Here is a 25,015-nt window from a genome sequence, read left to right on the forward strand (position 1 = left end):
AATTTAAATAAATTCAACTTCACAATTTTTTCCAAACAATTGCTGATTCTGTGCTCAATCAAGCGTGATATTATGCGATGTCACGTGCAAAGATGACTCAATAAGTTGAGAAAAAAGACAAGCTTCATGAAGAAATATTCAGAGGACATAAAAAACTGTTGTGTAGCAGAAAAACAGGCGCAATATGTAAATTCAAATTTCATCCATGTTCGCAAAAAAAACTTTAACACATTTTGCGGAGATATTAAGAATTTACGGTAGAAAGTACCCATATTATTGGGGAACAATGGGTGCAAGGGTATTTTCCAAAGTTGTAATGGCACAAGGGCCCCAAAAAACATTCCATTGAGGTCGGAAAATACAGGCACAAAATTTCACATCCATGACTTCATGTTCACAAAAAACTTTAACCGAATGGCGATAGAAACACAAAGAATTTACGGTAGAAAGTACCCATATTTTTGGGGGCACTTGTTCAAGGGTATTTCCTAAGCTGTTGTGGCACAAAGCCAAAAAATACATTCCATTGAGATCGGTCATATGTGCAATGGAAAGCTAAGTTTGACCAAAACAGGATGGTAAGGGTAAAATGGAATTGCGTTTTCAGAAACAAATGTGTGAAAGAACTGCATGATTATGCTTTAAAACAGGGTTGTGCAACCTTTGTTACTGTGTGACCAAATACAGCTGTCATGATTAGATCGTGGGACGCACCTTTATATAACACAATGTGATTTTACTTGGTTGCATACCAAATATGCCTATATTGAGTTGACAAAAAAGTTTGGTATTTGATTCTAACCGCATATTGCCTAGTCGCAGAAAAATAGTATCGGGTGCATTAATCTGCTTGAAAATATATAATAGTTGGACTCGTTTGTCAGTACATTTGTAAGTTATCCAAATGTCTTCGCGGGCCGCACAACGGTTGATCAATGGGCCACATTTGTCCTGCAAGCCATGGTTGCACACCCCTGCTCTAAAAAGTTGTTGTTGATTTCACAAATTTTGAACTCAAATCCGCGTTGGCCTGTAACTTTACGTTGTGATGTAAACATGTCTGCTAGACTTGCGGGTTTAGCCACTTTGCCAGACAAACACTTTAATTTCATCGCTTGAAGTTTTCAAAGGGTAATTGCTAACAGTTTGTTCCCATGGGAATGCCAGTAATGTTTCAAGCAAAATGTCAAAAGCTTCTTTCCACCCAAAATGCATTGAAGCGATTCTTAGCGAGCAAACATCAGTTTTGCCAATAGCCTAGTTCCCAGACGCAGATCACTCAGAAGAAAAATTAGACATAGTGAATTCTATCACTATAACAGGTGTATATTAGGCCCAGAATTTCATGGTTATGGCAAAAGTCAGATATGAAGCTTAAAGGTCAAAATCATGCAGCTAAGCAAAAGCGAATGAGCCCAGTGGTAGAACGTTGTAAATAAGAGAATTTTGTTGTTGCACTAAAAGTTAAAGTGTTTGACCCTATATGGCAACGTCCCGTCGCATTAATTTAGTTATGAAGCCGATACCAACTAGTTTTTATCGATTTGCTTCAACCAGCGATGCTGAACTTTTTACACACTGTTGAAATAAGAAGTCACCTTCCCTCGAAAGCTGCGTTGTATCAAATGTTTTATTTTTCAATTTTTACTCGTACTTGGGCGGTATACCTCTCGGGTGCAAAAAGCCTCAGATTAAACGAATTTAGTCGGATACTTGCAGCAACAGTAAAAGATGTGCTTTATAAAGTAATTAACAAACAGTGATATTGATAGCTTTAACTGTTGTTTTGAATTCCTTTTCACACCCGCAACCGTACCGACCTTTCTATCAGCGGTTGTTAGGGCTGCAAAAACCCGCCAAGCGTAAACCGGCATTCGCCCTTATAGTTTGCAGGTTCAACAAAACAACAGACCGAGATCGTTCAACACGCAGGTCGACCGTCAACACACATCGCAGCTATAGGTTGTGGTAGTTACAGTCATTAGTGCGATTTTAAATGTCTGCAATGCTTTGGTGAATGCATAATGCCAGAAGGATCGGTCTCGGAAATATGTCAAAGGTCATGTGATGGTCACGGTCATGGTAGTTCCTATAACAACGAAAACCTTGGTAAGCGTATAATCATAATTTTTTAGTTTTGCTCACTAAAGGTCCTGAGTGTTTTTTTGTGAAAGCCATATTTTGGCATTGGCAATTTTTTCAGCTTAAAGAAATAAAACACCAAAATATACGATAGGCTGAAACATCAAATATGAATCCCAAATGGCGCAGCCTACAGGCAAAAAACGTGAGTCCAGAAGGCAAATGGAGTGAAAATACGAACCTTTGATAAGTTTAAGCGTTTGATGCAACTGATAAATGAGAATAGTATAGAAAATGTCGATAAGCATCTTAAATGCAAAGTTATGAAAGCAGCAACCTTATGTTAACGTGTTTAAAGATTTGCCTTGTGTTTAAAGATTTGCCTTGTGTTTAAAGATTTGCCTTGTGTTTAAAGATTTGCCTTGTGTTTAAAGATTACTGTAAACGGTGTGTGGCAAAATTCAACGATTGTTGATTCCCTAGAACAGTGGTTCTTAACCTTTTTTCCTTGCTGCACCCCTTTCCAATCACCAACCAATTTTCGCACCCCGCTGGGTTTTTGTATTTATATATAACAGACCTAACCAACCTTAATGATTTAGTCTCCCCGCACCCCAAGGAACAGTTCTCGCACCCCTGGTTAAGAACCCCTGCCCTAGAAGGATTCGCTATACCACAGTAAGCGACGCCTACGAAAGGTTAAGGAACTTCAAAAGCGGCAATTTAATTTATTGTTGGCCGGATTGTGTCTGTTATTTGTCAACCACAGTAGCAGCAGGTTGCCTGCGTTTCGTTAAATCGAGACGCTCGGGGTTTTCTACATGCCAGATTAAAACAAAAGTAATAAAGAATTCGTATGAAGTGTTTTGATCCAGCTAAGCTAAACAGAAACTAAACAAAGTTGTTTGCACCCAGCTAAACCTTAGGAAAGCTTCAAACATATTGCTGGGCGTCTGTCCCCTCATGTTTACATAAATAGTGTTTGTAAAGTTGAAATGTAAATACCAACATGCGTCTGTGTTTGCTGTAAACACACCGGTCGCTTTTCGTCTGGTACACGGTCGTATATACAACAGGAATTCTACTGTCCAGTTGGAATTTACAGCTTTGTTTTTAAAACGTTACCATGATGCACAAGCTCGTTTGTCAAACACAGAAACAAAGGCTCTGCAACTTTTGGATACAACGTTAAAATAGGAACAATGTGTCACCGCGGTAAACAACACCGTAATATATGGCTGTTTTTTAGTTATGTGCTTGACTTTTGATGCTTATGCCGCTTTATAGGATTTTTTTTCAAGGTATGCCATTATCCTGATAAAGGCGTCTCGTATAGGTCGTCAAAACGTTTATAATAAAAAGTACTGAAAGAACAATACTCGTTTATACATTATATCTGGCAGCAACAGCCTATTTATCGTAATTTTTGTAACGTTTTTTAGCCGTTTGTTTGCTCATGTCGGGATCATTTTTATTTTCTGCTAATAATTGTTCAGTGGAACTTTCAAAACTGATATTTCTTGCTTTGTTCAGGTTGCAAGACTCCTTTGAAATCCAAGCGACAATCGCCACAACTCACAAATCGATGTGACGTCATTAATAGCGTATGTACCGCTGATATTGACGTCACCGGTGACGTGTGCGCCGATGAAGTTGCTGCTTTGTGTCGCAAACTTCGAGAAAGGAGAAGTGAAAAACTGGTGTTGAATATTTCAGCATCGTTCACTGGTTCGGGATTGGAAATGTTGCTGCAAGAAATCGTGGACAACGACCATCAGGTGGGGCGGGAGAGCTCGTTTATATTTTGATTTCTATTTTTGACGTCCACTGTAAATAAAAATGAGACAGCAATTACAAACATAAAATTTTATTTTGTCGTTTTTGAATAATTCTTTAGATTTAATTGGCTTTTTCTGATTCAAATAACTCAAATACAGCGTTCCATGCAGTTAGCGCGATTTTTCAATGGCAATTCAATCGCTTAATATAATCAACTGTCTAAAAAAGCAAATTTCGACAAACCCATGATCACATTTTTCAAGAATGCTGATCAATTTCGAAATTTAGTATAATCATTTCGTTACTTTTCAGTTGAAGGAGCTCCACTTGCGCGGTTGTCTGCTTCGCGATTGTGACGTCACAGCGATCTCGCGTTCCATGCTCAACATCGAAAAGTTATGTCTGGAATCGTGTGACGTCAAACCGCATCACGTGAGGATTTTGGCCGACGCGATTGGTCGGTTGCCCAGCGCTGTAAGTTGAAACAATGAATTGTAAACATACAATCTATTGCCGCCAGGCATTATATCAACTATATAGCTCTTCTGGCAATTGTATTTTTATTCCGACGTTTCGACGTCCTATACAGGTCGCCTTCATCGGGGTAAATAAAACTGAATGTGCGTAGTACAGTGCACGAATTTTTCCCCATGTTTGGCGTGCACTGTACTACGCGAATTCAGTGGTATTGTATATTATAGATTTTTTTTTGAAAAAAACAAAGGCTTAGAACCAAGTGAACGATGTACAGTCATTAAATACCTCAGATTATGTTGGCTTTGTTTTGCTTCTACAGCTCAAACTTCTCAGTTTAAATGGAAACAAAATCGGATCAGTGGGTATACGATCTCTATGTGAGCACCGGTGTCTCCGAAATATTAAGAGTCTCAAGCTTGCAGAATGCGACATCCAAACTTCTGGAGTTTGTCTGATCAGCAAATCTATCTGCAAACTTTCTAAACCCGTAAGCAAAGCGCATTCACGAGCGAGTAACAAAATATGGCCAGCTTTAATATCATGGTTCGGTCCAAACGATCCTCAAAATACTTTTTTTATGAATTGCTTTTTTATTTTAAGTAAAACCAGTTTAATAAAAAAATAATTTTAAAATCTTAATGCAACAAAATTAAAAAAATAATTACCCTTTTTTGCATTAAATGATTTAAAACAAGCTGATATGATACCTTGGTTCTGTTAAATAAGAATCCTCACAAAATATTGCACCAAATCGCTACGGTTGACTGCGTTAAATTCGCTCATAAACCATTGATGCAGTGAATACTCAAAACTACACACTACAATCCCAAACTTGTTCAAAGATGAAATACCTTGATTTGGGAAACAATCCTCTCGGTAGAAGATCCTGTGAATATTTGTCTCAATGTTTGTACAACATCGAGTCGCTTTACATCGAACACTGCTTGGTTCAACCTACAGATGTCCAAGTTATCTCTGATGCAGTTAACAAACTTCTACAACCAGTAAGTTGTACTGAGTAAGTGTTAAGGAAAAAACAAAATGTCCAATTGTTTTTCCTGAACTGAAGACTATGTGTGATTTAATTAAACAACATAAGCCAGAGAACCTGTGTTTATACAATACATCCTGGTGCAAACGTTGTTACAAGATCAGTTGACAAGCTGTACTGATGATGATAGCAGAGATTGTTAAAACGTCTGCACAAAGATGTATTCTTTATACACAGGTTCTCTGGCAGTTATGTTTATGATCAAACTACTTTTTAAGTTCGTATCAAACAAACAATATTCGTTTTTGCGGATTTAATGCTTGTTTATCTTCTGATGACAAAATATAGGCGTGAATGACTTCCGTAAAACCTCATCATTAGTTTCATTCTGAGAAAGAAACCCCATCAAGACAAAATATTTTAGTTACAGGAACTTGATCTCAGTTTCAACCCGATCGGTTTGACGGGTATACGATATCTATCCCAGTGCATCAACAACCTTGTCACGTTGGGTTTGAGAAGTTGCAGTGTTCTGCCATTTGCTGTGAAACTTCTTTTAGAGGGGATTGACGAGCAACTGACCCACGTAGGTCATGTTCTAAATCACATTTAACACAAAGAAATAATTATTTGCAAACCTTTTTCTAAACCCTGTTGATGATTTTTTTAAGGCAAAAGTCGACCAAAACGCTTTTTTATCAGTATAGCCGCAAAGTCACCTCAGAATAGTTTTTTTGTTTTGCTTCTGTAATTTGCAGCCTATTGAAATGAGGAAATTTTACAGAAAATATGCATTTTACGTTTGGCACCAATAGTTTTTGTTCAGACTCCAAAAGTTCGAACAAAATAAAACAAAGAAAACATTTTACCTTTCACCCTCTTAGATGATGAATAGCACTTGAAATAAGCAATAAACCTCACCTTGTGTGCTCACCGTTTTGCAACAAACACTTTTGTATTATCTCAGTTGAAGATGATCGATCTTCGAGAAAACCCGACAGAAAACCTCGACCAGGATTTTCTTCCAACAAATCCAGATGTGGAAGTCCTCCTCATCCCTTGCATCCAGAAGCAGAGTCATCTGATATTGGAGGAGCAGGAGGAAAAGGAGGAGCAGAATCACGTGGATAAAGATGAACAGGTTTGATTTTACACAATCTGAATCGAAACTTTTGATGTCCGAACAAAAAAAAAGTTAAAATTTGGTAATATAAAGCTCGCGGTTGGTCGCTGAATAATCCTAAATCCCGAAAAAAACAAATTTATCAAGTTAACATATCGAATACTTTTTTGGGTAGCAATAATGTAAGACGGTTAAGGTATAAATTCGTAACTGGGATCAGTCCTGAAACGTCTACTCTATGCAGACCAACGATCACGACACACTCATTTATGAAGCACAGTACGCCAGGCCATTAAAGGCGTCATACCGAATCAGCCAGTCTCCCAAGTATTCTCAGATGGCAAAGCGCAGGCTAAAAAAATCCAGCCTGCGATGGGATTCGAACCCACAACAGGAGTCTTTCCGGGACTCGCGCTTTAAGTTTAGACCAGGGGTGGGCAACCTTTGTAACTGTGGGGCCAAATACAATTGCAATAATAAGATCGCGGGCCGCACCTTTATATGACACAAGGTGATTTTATTTCGTTGCATACCAAACATGCCTTACTACAAGTAAAACTCGCATTTGATTTTCGCAGTATATTGTCAGGTCGCAGAAAAATAGCACCAGGCGCACTAAACTGCTCAAAAATATATAGTAGTTGGACTCGTTTGCCAGTACATTTGAAATACAAGTGTCTCCGCGGGCCGCACAACATTTAATCAAGGGCCACATGTGGCCCGCGGGCCGCAGGTTGCCCACCCCTGGTTTAGACCATTAAAGTTTTTAATTTATGAATCAACTTTCACATCTGGTATTTGAACCCGCATCCTCTCGATATTGCTTGCATGAATTTAATTGGCGAAAAACCCACCAACAACGGCCTACATATTGACCTGCAGCACTCGACTACAGTGACGAGAAGTGCCAGCATCGGAGCTGAGGGAGGTTGCATTCACAGCAGTGGTTGTTCCGTCAACATTCCTCCTGGAGCGTTGGACCACGATGTGGAAAATAACGCAAATTTATGTGACTTTTAGCATCACCTGTCAGGCTAAAATATACGGAAAATAAAAGTTTATCTGGTTTCTTGTAGATTTATTTGTCCACATGCATTCGGTTTTAAGTCCCGCATATGATAAGTAAGCCAGTATGTAAAGTTGCAGATCGGAGCCAGGCTTTTTGGGCTTGATTCGGGCCTGTGTGCGTATTAGTATTTTTGAATAATAAACTAGCTAAGTAACCAGTTGCTAGACGTGACCTGACGTCAAACAGCACTAAAACGCAATCAAGCCCGGGAAAATCACAAGATTTGTTCCAGAGAAACTGTTTTTAAGCGAATTCGTAAAAGGGGTTTATAGTAACGCTACCAACCTAGCCCAAGTGTATAACAATTAAAATTACATGTTGCGGCCGCTTTATTGTCGGTGTGTTGAACTGTTAAAGCAGGATTCGTCGTTGTTTTACAAAACATCCATCGCAAATAAAGGGTATTTTTTGCTGCATTTTCAAGGACACTGGATATTTGACTCTGAGAAACACTCAAAATGCGTCTCCATTTCAGACTCCTTATAAAATCTTCGACTCCCTACGACTTTTACTCTGCAACACTTTCTTGAATTCCTCGGCGAAAGCCCAAATCCACATAAAGTTTCAAATAAAAAAAAATACAACAAAACTTTGTTTCAGGAACGATGAGGAATGTTTTGGACCAAAACTTACCAGCAAAAACATAAAAATTAGCCTACAGATGACGAGTTTGGCTTCGAGCAAAAATCTCCGGGTTGTTGGAAAGCAATATCGGAATTGCGGAAAAAGAAAAGGCGAATTTATTATCAGGAAATCCACTACCTAGGCACTAATAAGGCACTTATCCTCACAACGTTTCATTCGAGATTTTTTCTTCGTTCCTCAACCACACAAAAGCAACTTGCCAGTTCTAAGCTCAAGAATATTCTTAGTACATGGAGGACGACATTAAACTACAGTGCACCAAGCGTGTTCGAAACGTTATATTGAATTGAAACAGTCTTTCAGGCCTAATTTGGTGTTACGCTTTCAATTAGACATACAACGAGTATTCGGTTTGCCGAATCCGTCATTTACCAAATTCGGTTTCGGCCGAATGCGAATCTTATACGAACACAAAGTAAAAGCGTTAAACGAGTCTATTTGCTTCATAAGGCACTATACACCAATGCTCTTCAACCGGTGTGCACGGTGCACCCAGGGTGCACCAAAATATGCATGGGGTGCACCAGTACAAAAAGGTATACAAGGGTGCATCACAAACTTTTAATGGACCATTAATATTTGAATCTCAGGATATTAGAAAAAATATGTAGGTTTCAACTAATATATAAATAAACCTCTGTATTTTTTTAAATGTTGATGTCTTGCACTTTCAGTGCGGTTGACGTATATCTACGGCAAAAGACGTTTGCGTAGAGTGCGGATTGGCGTTAATTTACGTCAAAAGTTTTTTTTTTCATATCGCTTTTTATCTCAGTTTGCCAACAGGATAAGTAAACAGGGTGCACGAGTTCGTCACAACAACTTTAAGGGTTCACCAAACCAAAAAAGGTTGAAGAGCACTGCTATACACAATGTTTCAAACTGCGCCATAACTCGCGTCTACTTTTGTGACATTTTAAGCATGTGCTTTTTCCCCACCCCAGACAAAAAGTCAGAAATCGGTTGGAGGCTGGCAATCTTAAACACCGCATAACTAGAATGATAATAAAACGCAACTATACTGTTGTGTAGCACCACTGTTTGCCTGGTAGAAAAAAATTATGTTTTCATGTCAAACGCGTAACGTACAAAAATGATTCGGTTGGTTCCCCACAACTGTTGAATATTCCGTTTCGACCCACCTAATTCAGTGCATCTCCACTTTCAATGGGCCTGGCTTACTGTGATTTATATACGAGTGTACCGTGATCGCTTGTCTGCATAGACTTCCGGGCTAATCCCAGTCATGAATTTGTTATGTTCTCCATCACATTAAACTAAATTATTATTTTGGTATTTTTATCCCTACATTCTCACAGTGTTTTGAACGAATCGTAAATATTTTATCAATATGTTACTCTGCCGTTTTGTCCGAATAATAAACATAAAAAACTACATAAAAACCATTCTTCGTTTCGAACAATCATTTCCCGGCGCAGACCTTTTACCCAGATTCACAAACTGTCCAGATCACGTGTTGCAGCGCAATGCTCTATTGGTTGGTTCAATTTTGACAATTGCAGCCACAAAATGCGTTGAATTGTGCAAAGTCGCTTATCACATCAAGTTATGTAGATGATCAGGCACTCACAGTATCATGAAACAATACAGCAACCGCGGTCATTGTGGTCAAAATGACTAAAATCGTTTTCAGAAAACGTCCGAATAACGATAACCAACTTGCAAGTGACGTCTTAATCCCTTTTTCATATTCTGCTTAAAAATATATTTTCATAAAAAGAAAAAAAATTGAAATACTTGAGATTCTTTTAAAGTTTTTTCCCCCTCTTAAAAGGCAGTTTCTGCTTTTAGGGGATTTTCCCAAAGGTTGAAAGGTCATATATGACGTCACTAAGGGCATGAAACGCGCGATTGAAAGTTGAAGGGATTAGAAACAGCAAAAACGCACAATGATAACAATAAGAAACAATGAACAAGCTCTAAAATGTCTGAGGCGATTATGACGTCACTGAGCGCTCTCTCCTTCTTCTCTCACTCTCCTCCTCGCTTTCTCTTTCCTTCTCCCTCCCGGTTCAAAGAGCAGCAACCTCCGCGTGGTTGGTGGCAACGATGGATGCTCAGACGGATGTTGCACCGGATGATTCCTCCTCTTCCGGTTTCTCAGGTGATCTTTCCGTCTCACTATCCTCTAATATCGACATCATCGGTCGGGTTGGAGTCTGACTGCGAATGTTGTGTCTGGAAACAAAAGTAATTCGGGTTAGATTCTTCAACGTTAGAAACATAGTCAGTGCAAACGGTGTCAAGGCTACAAGATGAATTAGGTATTTACAACTCTTTTCTGCATTTTACAGTTTAACTTGTATTCCATTCTTTATCGCTGTTGTTGTTTTTAGTTTTTAGATACTGTTGATGCCTATTACTTAAGTGAAATATATAAATCTTAGAAAAAACGGTAGATGACTTGTCAAAGTTTTCAGTATGTTATTATATGCGACTGTTGCATCCATCTGTCGTACCGAGTCTCTGGTGACTCGTAATTGCATAAAATACTACACACTGTTTATACTAGAAAGTTTTTTTCTTGCCCGGCTCTTTAGCTGCATGATGCGTCGGTTTCGGTTGTTAAAAAATTAGATTCAACCAAAATTTCAATAAAATTGATGCTAGTTACAAAGACCGCAGAATAAGACAATTTACTCCACAACATTTGAAGGCAAATATTAATTTTGAGGTAAATCAAATACAACCTCTCACGGGCGTGTTAAGTTCACGACAACGTGTCAGTCTGATAATTACCTTCCTCTCATTGATATTGGCGGGTGTTTCTTGTTGCTAGGGAAACCGGCAAATGATTTCCTCGCATCAGGACTGTATCGGTTGGTTTTCCTGCCAGGTCGACCTGAATTCATCGCTGCCCTCAAATCTCCGGCGGATGGGATCCGACTTCTGCCTCCGTCTGTGGGAAAAATTATGATTGGGTGAGCGACGATTATTTGCTCACAAAGACGAGGTGTAAATGAGCACAAAACTTGTACAACAATATTTTTCCTTTCTAACTTTAGCTTGTACTAAAACGCCATACCCAAAAAGAGCTGAATGAAGATTTGTTTTAAAAACTTTAATTTAAGTAAGACCGTTTTGGGGCAAAATATATCAGCAAAATGAAGCTCTATTGTTTTCTTGCACAGCCACATTTCGTCATCAAGCTCTAAAACACGAGATATATTACAAGTTCTTTAAAACAACGAGCATTTTTGTCAAGCATCACACCAGTTAAAACGATAACTTAGTTAAAGTTTTACAATCGCGGCTAATTTTAAAACTTCGCAACATTTTTGATTTTTTTTATTATTTGCTTCCTGACAACAATCGCAAAGTCACACTAAATATTTTAGACCACACACTTACCATTCATGGTGTCGAGCCCGTCACCGCCCTCACGTGGTGACCCGTTTGACCTTCCGTTCTGCAAACTGCTCCGTTGAAGTTTCTCCGCTGCTGTCATTTGGTTTCCCGAACCAGTTCTTAAATACATTTACTTTGTTACAGATGTGAAGGAATAAAAACGTGCAATTTCAAAGTTTGAAACCTCCACTACATTTATTTCGTATCTGCGATATGGGGACAAAAACACTCCTTTTATTTTATTTTAGCAATATATTAATCTTTTACAAAACAATTTCTTTTTCTTTACTAATAATCCGTTCACAACACGTTAAAAATCTTTTTTATTTCGTTCTATAAACTTTATTATTCAGCTGATAAAGAATGTTGAACCTACTTTGAGAAACTTTGTAGCAGAAGAGCTTTGAAATCATCCCTGGATGTTGTTGATGAAGAATGAACACGACGTCGTCGCTCCAAACTCGATGTGCTGAATCTGATGAACAATCAGCGCTTACATAAAGTTTGGCGTCATTAACTAGCCCTTTTGTGTAAAAACTTGGGTTTTATCTTACCCTATGTGTGACTGTGCACAAATCAAGCGCATATATCATTTTATTCGTGTTATTGTGTCTTTTAGTTTGAAGTTTAAGTAGCCTGAAGTTTATGGCTGTGAAAACCGCTGACAGTTACAAATCAACCCGACGTTAATTTGAACTTATGTACATCTGCCACTCCAAGGTAAGCTTATATAAACGAGATCCACAAGTTTTTACCTGTTTTGGCGATTTCGTTCAAGGGTTGAAACCGGGCTTAAAGTTGGCGACTTGATTCCGTTTGAATCGGGGGAAGAGCTACGTAAAGTGCCTCGTAATCTGTACAGTAAAACAAAGTTAGAGTTGTATATTAATGCAAAAAACATTGAAAAATCGTTTAATGTTTTGAAACAGAAATAAAGGATTTATTTGGAATGTGAAAAAAAATCTCTGCTTATCATTCACACTGTGTCGACAATGATTTATCTTGTGCCTTAATGGAAAGATTAAAACAAAACATAGCAATGTAAAAACATCAAAAACCCTATTTCAAGCTTTTCTAACCTCTGCAGCGATGAACGAAGATCGTTTTTCGGCGTTGAAGTGATCGAGGAATCCAAACTATCTGCCGTCCAATTGTGCGAATCCGTATCATTTTCAGACTGTACAACCGGACTGGTTGGTTCTATTCTATCGAACCGGTTCTCCTCGAATACATCTGGTGTTTTAACCGGTTCTGTGGGAATTTTATGCTCTACTTCCGGGTTTTTTATCCCGTTTTCGTTGGTTTCAGGGATGGCTTTGTTAGAGGTCGGCTCCTCGGTCGGTTTGACACTTGAGGCGCTGTTGTTTGCGTTTTTATTCTGACCAACTCTCGCTAAACTCTTCACTAACTCGTCTTCAACCTTCGATATATCGCTTCCATTTATTCCAGAAGCGGATTGCGCTGCATGTTTTGCATCGTCGCCTTCCATAGCGGGTTTGTCCGTCACTGGAGGAGGTGAAGTCGCTGGCGATGCGCCTGTGAAAAAAGCTGCCCGGTCTGCCGCGATGCGCTCGCTCAGTCGTTTGTTTTTCACACCGGAGCGTTGAAGGTCATCGGTCTGCTGCTCAAGGTCAGCCACGTTTACCTTCCCGCCCGCTGTGCTCGCTGCAGGAGACTTGTGAAATTGCGGCTTCGGTTTGATGCTCGGCCTCAAGTTTTTCGGTTTAACCGGGGTTGGAGGCTTCGATGTTGGGCTGCGGGGTGAAAGTGGGGTTGGGGAGGTTGATTGGACCGTAGGGGACACTGGGGCTTTAAATTGAGGTGTTGGGGACACTGGGACGGGTCTGGGTGAAACTGAGAGTGATAATTTAACCGGGGACACCGGGGCTCTTGTAGGGGACCGAGGGGTATTTTCCGAGGCTGTTCTGTTAGCAAATTCCTGCACAGAAGACACAGGGACAGTTTCGTGTCTATTGTGTGGTTCGGAAACCGTTGTTGGTGTGTTTGGCGATTTCAGTGGTTCGGAAAAAGTAACTGGTGATTTGGGTGGTTGGGAAACGGTTACTGGCGATCTTGGGGGTCCAAGAACAGTAACTGGTGATTTTGACGGTTGAAAAATGGTCACTGGTGATTTGGGTGGTTGGGAAACACTGCTCTTATATGTTGGACTCGGGCTGGTCACGTGGCTGGTAACTGATTCGCCTGTGTCACAGACACCATTTGTCGTTGGTGTTTCAACCAGTTTCGAACCATCTTGATCTGGTTCACTGGTTCTCATCTGGTCCAAGTTGGTCGATTTGCTGGAAAGCTTTCGGGATGGTTTCCTTGCAACGGGTGGTTTATTGGTTGGTTGGTTTTTCACAACATGGTTCTGTGTAGCGAGTGGAGATAGTGGACTGCGACTTCGTTCACGCATTGATTGTGGTCTTTTGCCAAAATCAGATGGTGAATCAGAGCGAGATCTCGGTTGGTGCACGGAAAGGGTCCGCTCTGGTTTCTGACTGGTTGCTAATGGGGATGGTTTTTGGTTTTCCTGCATTGGCGACTTGTGATTAGATGGTTTGTGCTGTGGTTCTGGTCGCGGCGAAATTGAACCATTATGAATCTGGTAACTTGTATTGGTTGGTGCTCTGGTAGTTTGGTCCGCTGGTTGGTTGTTTTCGGTGGTGTATGGTCCGAATGGTAGAACGCTCACTGGAGAAGTTTGTCCTGAGCTTTCAACTTCTTCAGTGGGAGATCTCCTTACAGGTGCAGAATCTGGAACATCCCCGTGTAAAGCTTTCTTCGTCAAAGTGTTGAGCGGCTCCATGTAGGCTAGGATCTCCTTGGCGTCCATCCGCGGGGATCGCAGACTCGAATCGCGGCGTGGAGGCGGAGGTTTGCTTGACGTCCGTCTCGGTTTTACGGGTGACGTGCTTTCACTCCGTCTCGACAATTTTCGCTTCAATTCCGTCTGAAGGTCACTCGGTGACGTCACAATATCTGGGGATTTCCCACCGAAGTCGTCGCCGAAAAATCGTTTATCGTCAAGTTGCTTGGGTGTAGACGATTGCACGGAGTGGACATTGTAAATGTGGGGGGTGCGCAGATGGTTGGGGGCGACCCCAGGGGTGAAAACATCAGGGGTCTGTGGGGCCGCATAGTGGGGTCGAGCTGGGGCGGTTTGACGTCTCTGTAACCCACTGTCCTCATGCATAGATGTGAAGTATCCGTCCTGGTCCTGCGAGAAGATAGACCCATCCAAACTCGACTCGTCCCGTATTAAACCATCCTTGCCACGTCTGTTGCCCAACACGAGCAAATCCATGGGGGAGCGGGCGCGTTTAATCTCGTGTTGTTTCTCAACATAATCCGGGTTCATAAATCCGTAAGCCCCAGCCGGAGTCGCGAATGTCAATCTATGCGGAGTCCCCATCTCAGAACGGGGTACAAAGTTCGAGTTATCCGGAGTAGATGTCCTCCCTGCGGAGTTATTGTACCCGCTCACGTGACTGAGTGAGAGTAGCGAGGATCCGGGCGAGTTCTCGAAGGTGCTGAGTCGAGAGTTTAGTGAAGAGGTGGAAGCAGACATCGGAGGAGCTGGCTCGTGGTTGCGACTCAGGGAGTTGTAAGGAGCGTGAGTTTTCAAAACCTGCCGGGAAATACGAAAAGTTAAAAACAAGAAACAACATTTGTATATAAACGGGTGTAACTGATATATAAGCTATTGCTGCCAGGCATAACATCAAGTTTACAGAGCTCTTCTGGCAAATGTAATTTTATTCCGACGTTTCAACGTCATATACTCGCCTATTTACCCTGATGAAGACGACCTGTAAAGGACGTCGAAACGTCGGAATAAACTACATTTGCCAGAAGAGGGTGTAACTGATGTGGCCCTTCATTTTACCGATAATGGAATGAGCATTTGCCAAAACGTTTGAATAATAAAGCATGTCGCTTATTACGTCTATTTGGGCCGTTATTTTTACCATTAAACTTATGGAATGACCCGTGTATGGTATTCTAATCGTGTCAAATTCACCACTTACTAAAAACTTCTGCCATCAAAAAGTAAACTTTACGATTGCAACCCACAGATTTCACCACTTTTGAGTTTCTACATTTCTAACTTTAACTTTTTGTCACCTGTTGCAGAGCGTTCGTTACATTCTGATGTTGAAGCAATATTTCTGACGTCGTAGAATGACGTGCGCTTTCCGTTCCGCTCCAGAAACCCGAAGAAATCCGGTCGTCGCCCTGGAAACGAGAACAATTAAAACTTTACTGCAACTGAACAGCGCCACTTTGTGTGTTAAATGTACAGTAAATGTAAGGGGACTAGAGTAAAGTTTGAATGGTGGTTTGAAAAAAGCAAAAGTGTCCGGCTTAAAATATATTAGTTTGAATAAATAAGTAAATTTCGTTGAACTTGGGTTTTTAACAATTTAACTGTTTGGAATCGCACATGTTGCACGCCAGCCCCTTAGTCCAACCAGCCTGGTACAGTTGACATTAAACATTTCACCACAAGTGACAAAGTGACAGCTGAATTCTGCGGGTTAAGTGGCGTGAAACTTACCATTGCATTTTTGTCCCTCATAAAATTCCCGCCTTTTGCCGGTTGAGCTGACTTCTCTGTCACGTGATTAAAATGGCGGACGCCCATTGGCTTATCCTCAGACTGTAGAAATAAATAGCAAGGTCACATTTCTATGCAAAGATAAAAAAACGATCGCCATCTGTCTGATTGTGTAAAAAAATATTTTAATTTGACGCAACAATTCGTTGTTATTTTCTGCATCTTTATATGCGGTGAGATTCGAACCCAGAACAAAAGATTACCACAAGTGGGACTTTTCAATTTCGATGTTCATTTAAAACTCTCATATAAATTCACCCGTTAATTTTAACCGTAAGTTGGATTTAAGTGTTGCGTTTTACCTCACTCGTTGTGAGTAAATCCTCCCGAACTTCGTAATTTTCCAGATCGTCGATATTTGGCAAAGACACGTGCGCTCCTCGCCGCGGGATGTCGCACTTGTTCTGCAAAACAACACACTATTAAGATCCACCAGGCGGCGCTGTAACCACTTGCAAACATGTTTAAATGTGAACGAGCGTTTTAGTTAGATTTTAGTTTTAGTTAAGAAATATTCGCTTTTCTTTTTGTGTTACTGGGATTGATAACGAATTACGGATGTTCATGACAATATATTTGATGTTTTCCGGAAATTCTCCTGTCGTGGGTTCGAATCCCACCGCAGTTTTCTAGCCTACACCTTGCCATATAGGAATAACGCGTTTAAGCCTGGCGTGCTGTGATTTAGATATATGTATATTTTTTATGTTATTTGTCACCAAACAACAGTCTCAACCGCCACATTAAAGATGCGAAATAGTTTCATTAAACGTTTAAACAACAGTTTGTTTTGTTTGTCTGCAAAGTTTGCCGCAAAAAAACAATTAGTTTGAGCGATGCAAGTCTAAAAAGTTTGAAAAGATCACGTGTACCACTTCAATCAAGTCATGAGCCACGAAAACATCTGGCTGACAACTTAATAACATTGGACACGAAATGCTGATGTCAAACCTAATCGAATTGAACCACAATCTTTACGATGGATTCGACGCGGTTTGAAACACGTGTTACGAGACCACAGTAAGTTGATTGACAGGTCAGACAACTTTAGCGGTGGTCTTCGCGAATTTAATCAACTTTGACATGCAGACAAGTTTTGACGAGGCAATTAACACAATGATAAATAGACACAAGGTTGTAACTTAATCTAAACGCGTTTGTTTCTTGAAAATATTACGTAGAAATTAAATAGAGTTTTTTTGTAACATATTTGGGGCAAAACTTCTGTCAAAGAGCACCGAAAGAGTCCTAAAATTAGCTCAGCAAAGACGAAATCCTCGCGTAGAGCAAAAGAGCTCAGTTGGTTTTAAGCCAAGGAAGGTTAAAATTGGATGCATTTTGTGCAACGATGTTAGTAAAAATAGAGTGTCAAACTTGCTCAGTGGAGATTCCCTGCTGCTTTAAACCCCTGCAATCCGCGCTACCACGTTGTAAAGATTAATATTTAATCGACGAAACATTACAATCTTCAGGTTAAAGTTTAACACGCCAGATAGCAACCCGGTATAGTGAGGTTTAAACATATTCATCAAACGTGTTTACTCGCAAAACAAACCTGCAGCGATCGCAGCAATACATGTAAGATATTGTTTCCACTGTTTTACAAAATATTTTTGAGTCTTAAAAGCATCGAGCCAATCCATGATAAGATGCATTTTTTAAGCCAACTTTATAAGTTCAAAAAAGGTAGTTTGCAAAAAAAGTCGTTTCACCTGCTAGGACAATTTATACAGTTGCCCAAATAACTTTACCACATGACTCCTAATTAGTGCAGGGGGTTAAGAAAATCGTTTGCCAACATGCTTCACGCAGCAATATCCGATCGCGTTAAAAGTTAAGATAATCCCAAATTCTTACATAAATTGTTTTAAGCAACACAGAATCTGATGCACATGAGTAATTATCACGCGTAAAAAGTGAAACTTACTGAATGTTTACTTTTCAATCTTCTTTTCACTGGTGACGCTGACACGATTTTTACGTCGTCAGTTTGGATCTCAGCATTCTGGACTTCGCGAGGTGTAGAAGCTTCTGTTCGCAGCAAAGTTATGATCGAGTTAAATGACAGAAATGTTAGCAGGGGATATTTGAATAAAACTGAAATCGAAACAAGATACCTAACTATAAACAAAATTGCCATTAACTCGCAAAACGTATTCGCTTTATAACCCAAAACTTTCGACAAAACTATATTGCAATTAAGAGTTGCAAGTTATGCAAAATCAATGTCAAATTCATTGTTAGTTAAGCTACTATTCACAATTTACTGGGTACCTCAACTAAGCTGACATTATAAACTTGTAAAAAGTTTTCAACAATAGCTTTACGTCGATGATACGGCGCAACTAACAAAAATGTCTGATTTATATTGAACACACTAAGAGCTATGTGGATTGTGGCTTGTAACAAGAGCATTAAACACTTGAAAACGAACCACGATTTAGCCCAAGGCTGTATAAGAAGAATTCGGATCTATAGCAAGCTGCATCCGTACATTTAAAGCTGCGCTGATTGGACACAAATATTTCACCAACAAGTCATGCTGTCACGAATTTCAAAATACAAGCACATTTACATGCAAAATTGTGCAAGCTTGAAGCGGGTTCCCGAACCAGCTTCGTGCAGTCAACCACACCAAATTTCAAACCACCAATTGAAAGATGCTTAGACGAACTTATGTATTTCCTAAATATTAGTGTTCAACTTCATAAAGCTCTTCTGGCAATTGTATTTTTATTCCGACGTTTCGACGTCCTATACAGGTCACCTTCATCAGGGTAAATTTATCGTGCACTGTACTGGTCGCATTCAGTGTTAGTTACCCTGATGAAGGCGACCTGTATAGGACGTCGAAACGTCGGAATAAAAATAATTGCCAGATAAGCTCTATAAACTTGATATTATGCCTGGTATCAATAGCTTATATATTAGTTTGCAAGGTTGAATGCCCGAAGCTGGTTGGCAAACCCGCTTTAAACCTGCCAGTTATAATCGCGCATAGCAGCTGTATAGCGTTAATCGCAGTGAGATATGAAAACGTACCACTTGTAATCGAGCTATCACCGACAAACGACGAAACAGAATTGACATCAGAGTGCAAGCTGCTTGGACGGGGAGGACTCAATCCTGATGATAGCAGAGATGAGAAATTACGTTGGAAGTTCGTTCTTGCACGAACTCCAAGCGGATGAATAATCACAATCACACAACAACAATACACACAGTAAACCTGGGTTAAACTGGATTCGGATAAACCGGATCTTCGCCTAATTTGGACAAATATCGAGGTACAAATGATTTGTAATGTGGTAAGCTTTAACTAATCTTAATCGGTTTATCCAGATCTTCGCTTAATCCGGACAAATTTAATCCGGATTAACCGAGGTTTAATGTATATCCAAGTTTAAGCTGACAATATAAATGCTCATCAGGGCGAAATTATGTGATTTAACAAGATTTTTGTGTTTTACTGTGACTAAACATGGCATTAGCTGTAAACTAATCGACGACAAAGTTTTAAACCAGATTATTGCGATAAATGAAAGATGCCACCACCAAAAATCCAGTTCACCATGACGAATTTACAATCATGCCAGCACTAGAGGGCGATCAAGCGCACACGCAAAGCAGTTTCACAGTTGGGGGATCACCCAACTTACCGATCTCGTGGGAAATACAACCCGGAAGTCCCGTGAGAGTTTTATGACGATCCCGGAACTTTTGTTGGCTCTTTCGCCTCACAAGTCCAACGGATGAACGTTGTGATCGCCGGAGGTTGACCTTCCGGTCGAACTGACAACCGGAAGTGTCTGTTGAAAAAAATCGTAAATTTGTAACAAACGAATGGTGCGACTCAAAAACAAAACCCTAGGCCTAAACCTTATTCAAATAGAAAAAAAAAATTTTTAAAACAAATCCTTCGGTTTTTGTCAAAGTTAAAAATAAGAAATAGTTTGCAACGCCATACGGATCTGTTCATAAGTTTAATGGTGAAAATAACGGCCCAAATAGACGTAAAAAGCGACATGCTTTGTTGTTCAAACGTTTAGAAGAAATACGTAAGACATAGTTGTTCAGTCCGTAAAAGTTTTTGTAAATCTTCCAACCATTTCTCCTTTTTGCGTTGAATAGCACTTACAGCTAATCAACTTAAATTCCCCAATTATTCGCGGCAACATTTGCCTGTTAATCACACAGAGGCAAATCTACCAGACAATCCAAGCACTCTATTAGCGATTGAGGCGTAACAACCGAACGTTATTACGTAATAATGGGCGACTATCACGTATCTGGCCGGGCACGCAGGTCAGTGATTTATAATAACAGAGGTTAGATTGATGGAATTCAAGGAATGTCTGGGTGCTTAAGTGCATTGAACCGGTTACCGGCGCGCCAGCATATTTCATCTGTCTGCTGCTGTTGGTTCGATCAATGAAAGAAGCACGTGTTTGGCGCAGTTGTGTTTACTACATCGTCGTGTTGTTGTGTAGTACAAGATACCGGCACGCGTAAAGTTGTAGCGCTCCCAGCAGTACATACTAAACCTTAATATTTTACGTTTCATCAACGAAACAACACATGCACATGGTATGGTCGTGTTAAGAAAGCCGTCGTTGTTTAATTTTTCCATTTAATGCCCCCGATTTTTAGTTCATTTCATTATATAGGATTTTCATTTGGTCGAAGAAAGGTTTTGCTCAGTAAAATGCCTGATGTCGAGGCGGGATTCGAACCAACAACCTTGCGAGGATAACTTTGTTTATTTTCCTACTCACCGATGTGAACAACTTCCCCGACATGTTGTGAACTCTCTATCGCCATCTTCTGTTTGGGTGTGGGAAGCAAAGCTTTTGGATTGTAAAGATCGTTTAACTCCGGAGACGCGATTATGTTTGTCTGAAATCAAAATGACAGTTTTTGTAACAGATCAAAACCATCAACAACATCGCTTAAACTGACGATCACTGTTTGCCTTTTTAACTGCAATACAGTAAAACCAATGGACTATAAAATCATTGGTAAACTGATTTTTCTGTTTTACCAAGGATTTAATTGGTTTTACTGTATTATATGTTTGTCTGCAAAGAACGTTTTATAAAATTGGGCCTTTATTGTTTGTTTACCTTCATTATTCAGTAACGAATCACTTTTTTTATTGTCACAGCTAGATAAATAAAAACAAACATGTCAAAATCTTAAGCTTTACTCTTATTTGCCATCAATCTATTTGATGGACAAACTGGATTTTTGAACAAACATTGCAAATTATTTACGGACAAGTGATAGTCCAAACTACACAGATACCGACCAGTTGATCAAAAACACAAGTCGGTCAACATGAAACGAAAGGGTCGGTCCACTCTGTGTAATTAAAGTCCAATTGCCCACAAATCACAAGCGGCATGAGTTTAACATGAAGCTACAAAATCCTTTCAAGCTAAAGTGGGTTTCAAGGCCTGCGCGTTCAAGCAGCTCTGGATAAGCTTGAATCAGCCTCGAAATGTTTAAAGTCCTTTCACTGTCTTTAAACGCCACTTGTAAGGCTGACGTCATTTATGCGTCACTCCACCCCGACGCTACTCAAGTCTCTTCAATTTATCAGACATTAGCATTATAGGAACTGCAGACAACTATTTTAGAGAAACGTAATTTTATTTTGCCTCTCTCATGTTGGTATTGCAACCGGGTTTACATTTTTTCTGACTATTTGTTTTGATATAATTATAACGAGCGATTGTATCTGTTTCATTTGCACTAAATTGTATTTATTACAACAAACTCTCCGTTCTTAGGTTATCATTTGGCGATCAATCTCTCGCATAGACGTTTTTTTAAATATGAAATAAAAATTGACCAAAATCCCTTAAACCTAAACAGCATGACGGTAGACGTTTAATTTGATTTATTACAGATTTACAAAAGTTGTCAGATTTTGTTTCAAATGTCAAAATTGTATACAGTTTTAAAGCCATTTTGAATTTTATGCTTTTTACGCTCTGACAACCGCTTGTAAACATATTCACTTTATATATAAAGTGAGAGTATACTCTCTTTCACTTGACAAGATGTTTGACGTTTTGCATTTAACGTGATTTTAATATTATGCGGTTAAAGATCTTCACTACATACTGACAAATACAACTCTAAAACACAATCAGTATGATAATTTGGTTTAAACATTTTTACCGTTGACTTTGAGCAGTTGTACTTCCTGGGCGACATTGGATCTTGCAGCAGAACATTGGGATCGAATGATTTAGGCCGGGAGGGTTTACTGAAGGCTTGTGATCCCCGCAACATCCCGTTCCAATCCTGGAAGCAGTAAATAATTGGGATTGATAACTGGGTTTCAACAATAAAAGTTATTCTGTTTCAATCTGATCAATCTGAAGTATTGTTTATCGAGTTGACATGATAAAGTCGAGAAATTTTAGGTGACAAAAATGACGTGAAATCTGCATAACATTTCACAGATTTCAACAAAAGTTTTTTTTTTACTTTCATGTGTTTTTTTATCACTTTTGGAACTTAAATGTTTTTTATTAAACCAACCACTGAGGATTTGGTGGCAGGTATGACGAAAAGTAACGGTTATGACCTTGATAAATTCGTTGCAATAAAGAAGATGAAGTCTTGTGAAGAGTTTGATAAAAAAACGAATTGTGACGTTTGTGTATGACGTGTTAGTTGCGTCACCAATCAATGACGTCAAAACAAAAGCAAAACGGTTTCAACAAAACATTGGGAAATCAACCATGCTCTTACCACGATGCTGTTTCTTGATATTTACTGTAATATTGACAACAGTATGTGAAGTGTCAGAAAATACACACAAATATGTGCTATAATGGAATCTAGCATTTTGTTCTTTTTTAGGAAGTTGGGCATTTAGGTTGGAGAAACTTTCCTTTAATTTATATTTTAGTTGCGAACACTACATACACTGACAATTTCATAATAGAAAATACCGAACAAGCGTTTCGTCCACCAGGTAGCATATTTAGCAAATTCGTTCAGCAAAAATACAAGTTCTTGAAAAAACAGCTACTATTATGATTAGCATTCCACCAGTTGAACAACAAATTTGTAAAATTTTATAATAATTTAAACAGGTGAAACTGCGCTAACGTAAGACATGTTTTTTATACGTTTCAGTTCAATCTAGCACAAACCACCAGCAGAATAAACATTTTCATTTCATGTCGCTGTTTGGGAACAGTGCAGTTATCCTATCATAAAATCGACACGAAAAATTGAGAACCAAGTTCGAAGTTGACTTACATTTCCAGCCAACTTGTGGAGGTGAATGAGACAAGGAGTCCTTGAGTCGGTCATGAATAAATCCTCCTCCATCGAATCACTGGAGTGGTAGTGAAGATAAACCGGGATCTTCTGCTCCTCCTCCAAGTTTGAAACAGCTGCAAAACAACAAAATCATTGGAATATATTGCATAATCTTATGGTATATTGGTATTGTAGGAGTTAGAAAATACTGAACAAGCTTTTCGTCCACCAGGTTGCATATTTAACAAAATTGTCGTTCAACTGGTGTAATACTAATCAAAATACTGGTTGTTTTTCAAGTAAGAGTTAAGAACGACAAACAATTCATTTACAACACGGTTTCCGGACAAAGACAACGTCGATTAAAACATTCTGTAAGTTGGTTGCTGTTTATTAAGTTCAAATAATGTCCAGGAAAGTGCAAACTAGTATTGAGAAACTTTTCCTTCTGTTTGAAGTTTTGGAAAATCCGCATCAATGTGTTTCGTCGAGTTTCGAGTAACTTGGAATAAACTCAGAACAATTGAACTTTTACGCCTACACAATAAACTTTAACTTAAATCAAAACAACTTTAGTAAAGAGACTTGAATAAGTTAACAGCATTAAACTCGCCATTCAACTCGAGTTTTATTTTTTTCTTATTATATTTAAGTTGCCTGAGAGAAACTTGAAATATTTGACCTCTAACATTTCAAATGACCTTCAGCCAAACACGTGTGGGAGGCGCGAAAATAAACAGTGTGAATAAATTTCACAATAGCTGATCAATATCGCTGATTTGACTTGATTGCTTGACAAACTGAACAGGTCAACACAATGTGACGAGAACCAGCACTCAACATATGGGATTATTGATTCAAACTATCAAGTGGATTCGATGACTTGAAATCGTTGATGAAAAACAAATAATTGAACGCGATAAGCTCGAACCACCAGCAGTTTCGACTGCTCTATAAACCAACTGACAAATATTGAAATATTTGCTGCTAAACAGAAACTGGGATAACGACAATTCAGGTATCGATTACATTTTACAAAAACTTATATTATCTAACAAAGCTCAAACATGAAAAATATATGGTCATTAACCACTCAAGTGTTTTATTTAAATCCACTTATCTTTCGCCAACAAGCTTGTTATGAGTTATGACGAAATAATTCGAAAACCCCAAAAGTGACGTAATAATTCCAAAAAACACCCAAAGTGACGTAATAATTCCAAAACACCCAAACTGAACTTTGTCTTGAAAAGATATTGTAAGAAAAGGTTACTTAAGGTCAACCAAGTGTACCGCCCTTAGCACACATGAATGACGAAAATTCACACAATGACGTCATACAAGGCAGGCAACACCCCTAGTTAAGTTTAATAGCGAGTAAAACCAACAGAAGTTGTCGATTTCGTATTATTACATCATAATTCACCGGAGTAGTTGCAAATATTGATCAAGCTTTCAATAAAGTGTGACGCATAACGCCTTGACAAGAATCGTGTTGTTGTAATGTTTGTTGAAACAACACGTCGTTGTAACAATCGCAGGTTTAACTTTTACTCAACGAGCAAGCGGGTTGTT

At 39.2% G+C, this 25,015-nt stretch overlaps 2 protein-coding genes and 1 long non-coding RNA gene across 9 annotated transcripts in view; 1 reads left to right on the forward strand and 2 right to left on the reverse strand.

The window, feature by feature from the left end:
• The first annotated feature begins 1,886 nt into the window (after positions 1–1,886).
• On the forward strand, positions 1,887–9,586 carry LOC145232049 (ribonuclease inhibitor-like). Of its 5 annotated transcripts, none has more exons than XM_080096555.1 (8): positions 1,887–2,109; positions 3,616–3,860; positions 4,174–4,335; positions 4,658–4,825; positions 5,181–5,342; positions 5,754–5,919; positions 6,297–6,470; positions 8,122–9,586. In XM_080096555.1, exons 1-7 carry the CDS (start codon positions 2,025–2,027, stop codon positions 6,458–6,460), a joined length of 1,152 nt encoding a protein of 383 aa, XP_079952681.1. In that variant the 5' UTR covers positions 1,887–2,024; the 3' UTR covers positions 6,461–6,470; positions 8,122–9,586. The 5 variants fall into 5 exon arrangements, with proteins under 5 accessions (XP_079952681.1, XP_079952679.1, XP_079952677.1 ...); XM_080096553.1 differs by having other exon boundaries at positions 5,754–5,915; XM_080096551.1 differs by lacking the exon at positions 8,122–9,586 and adding an exon at positions 7,335–7,527 and having other exon boundaries at positions 5,754–5,915.
• On the reverse strand, positions 3,846–4,690 carry LOC145232050 (uncharacterized). The gene is made up of 3 exons (XR_013860819.1): positions 4,624–4,690; positions 4,167–4,333; positions 3,846–3,909 (listed from the first exon to the last, which is right to left on the reverse strand). It is a non-coding gene; the product is annotated as an uncharacterized LOC145232050 (long non-coding RNA).
• Positions 9,587–9,636: 50 nt separating the features above from the next.
• Positions 9,637–25,015, reverse strand: part of LOC145232048 (uncharacterized) — a 31,908-nt gene continuing 16,529 nt past the window's right edge. For 2 of the 3 annotated variants that reach the window (XM_080096548.1, XM_080096550.1), the window contains 15 exons: positions 23,438–23,574; positions 22,343–22,468; positions 20,932–21,052; positions 19,816–19,965; positions 19,199–19,282; positions 18,084–18,187; positions 16,459–16,560; positions 16,097–16,198; positions 15,664–15,774; positions 12,615–15,166; positions 12,291–12,389; positions 11,912–12,010; positions 11,539–11,654; positions 10,927–11,086; positions 9,637–10,365 (listed from right to left, as the gene is read on the reverse strand). In XM_080096548.1, the coding sequence (XP_079952674.1) occupies positions 10,245–10,365; positions 10,927–11,086; positions 11,539–11,654; positions 11,912–12,010; positions 12,291–12,389; positions 12,615–15,166; positions 15,664–15,774; positions 16,097–16,198; positions 16,459–16,560; positions 18,084–18,187; positions 19,199–19,282; positions 19,816–19,965; positions 20,932–21,052; positions 22,343–22,468; positions 23,438–23,574 (4,184 nt within the window). In that variant the 3' untranslated portion in view covers positions 9,637–10,244. The remainder of the gene's footprint in view (positions 10,366–10,926; positions 11,087–11,538; positions 11,655–11,911; positions 12,011–12,290; positions 12,390–12,614; positions 15,167–15,663; positions 15,775–16,096; positions 16,199–16,458; positions 16,561–18,083; positions 18,188–19,198; positions 19,283–19,815; positions 19,966–20,931; positions 21,053–22,342; positions 22,469–23,437; positions 23,575–25,015) is intronic. The other variant, XM_080096549.1, reaches the window with a different exon arrangement.

Source organism: Phallusia mammillata, chromosome 6 (genome assembly GCF_965637545.1).
Source record: "Phallusia mammillata chromosome 6, kaPhaMamm4.hap1.1, whole genome shotgun sequence".
Lineage (NCBI taxonomy): Eukaryota > Metazoa > Chordata > Ascidiacea > Phlebobranchia > Ascidiidae > Phallusia > Phallusia mammillata.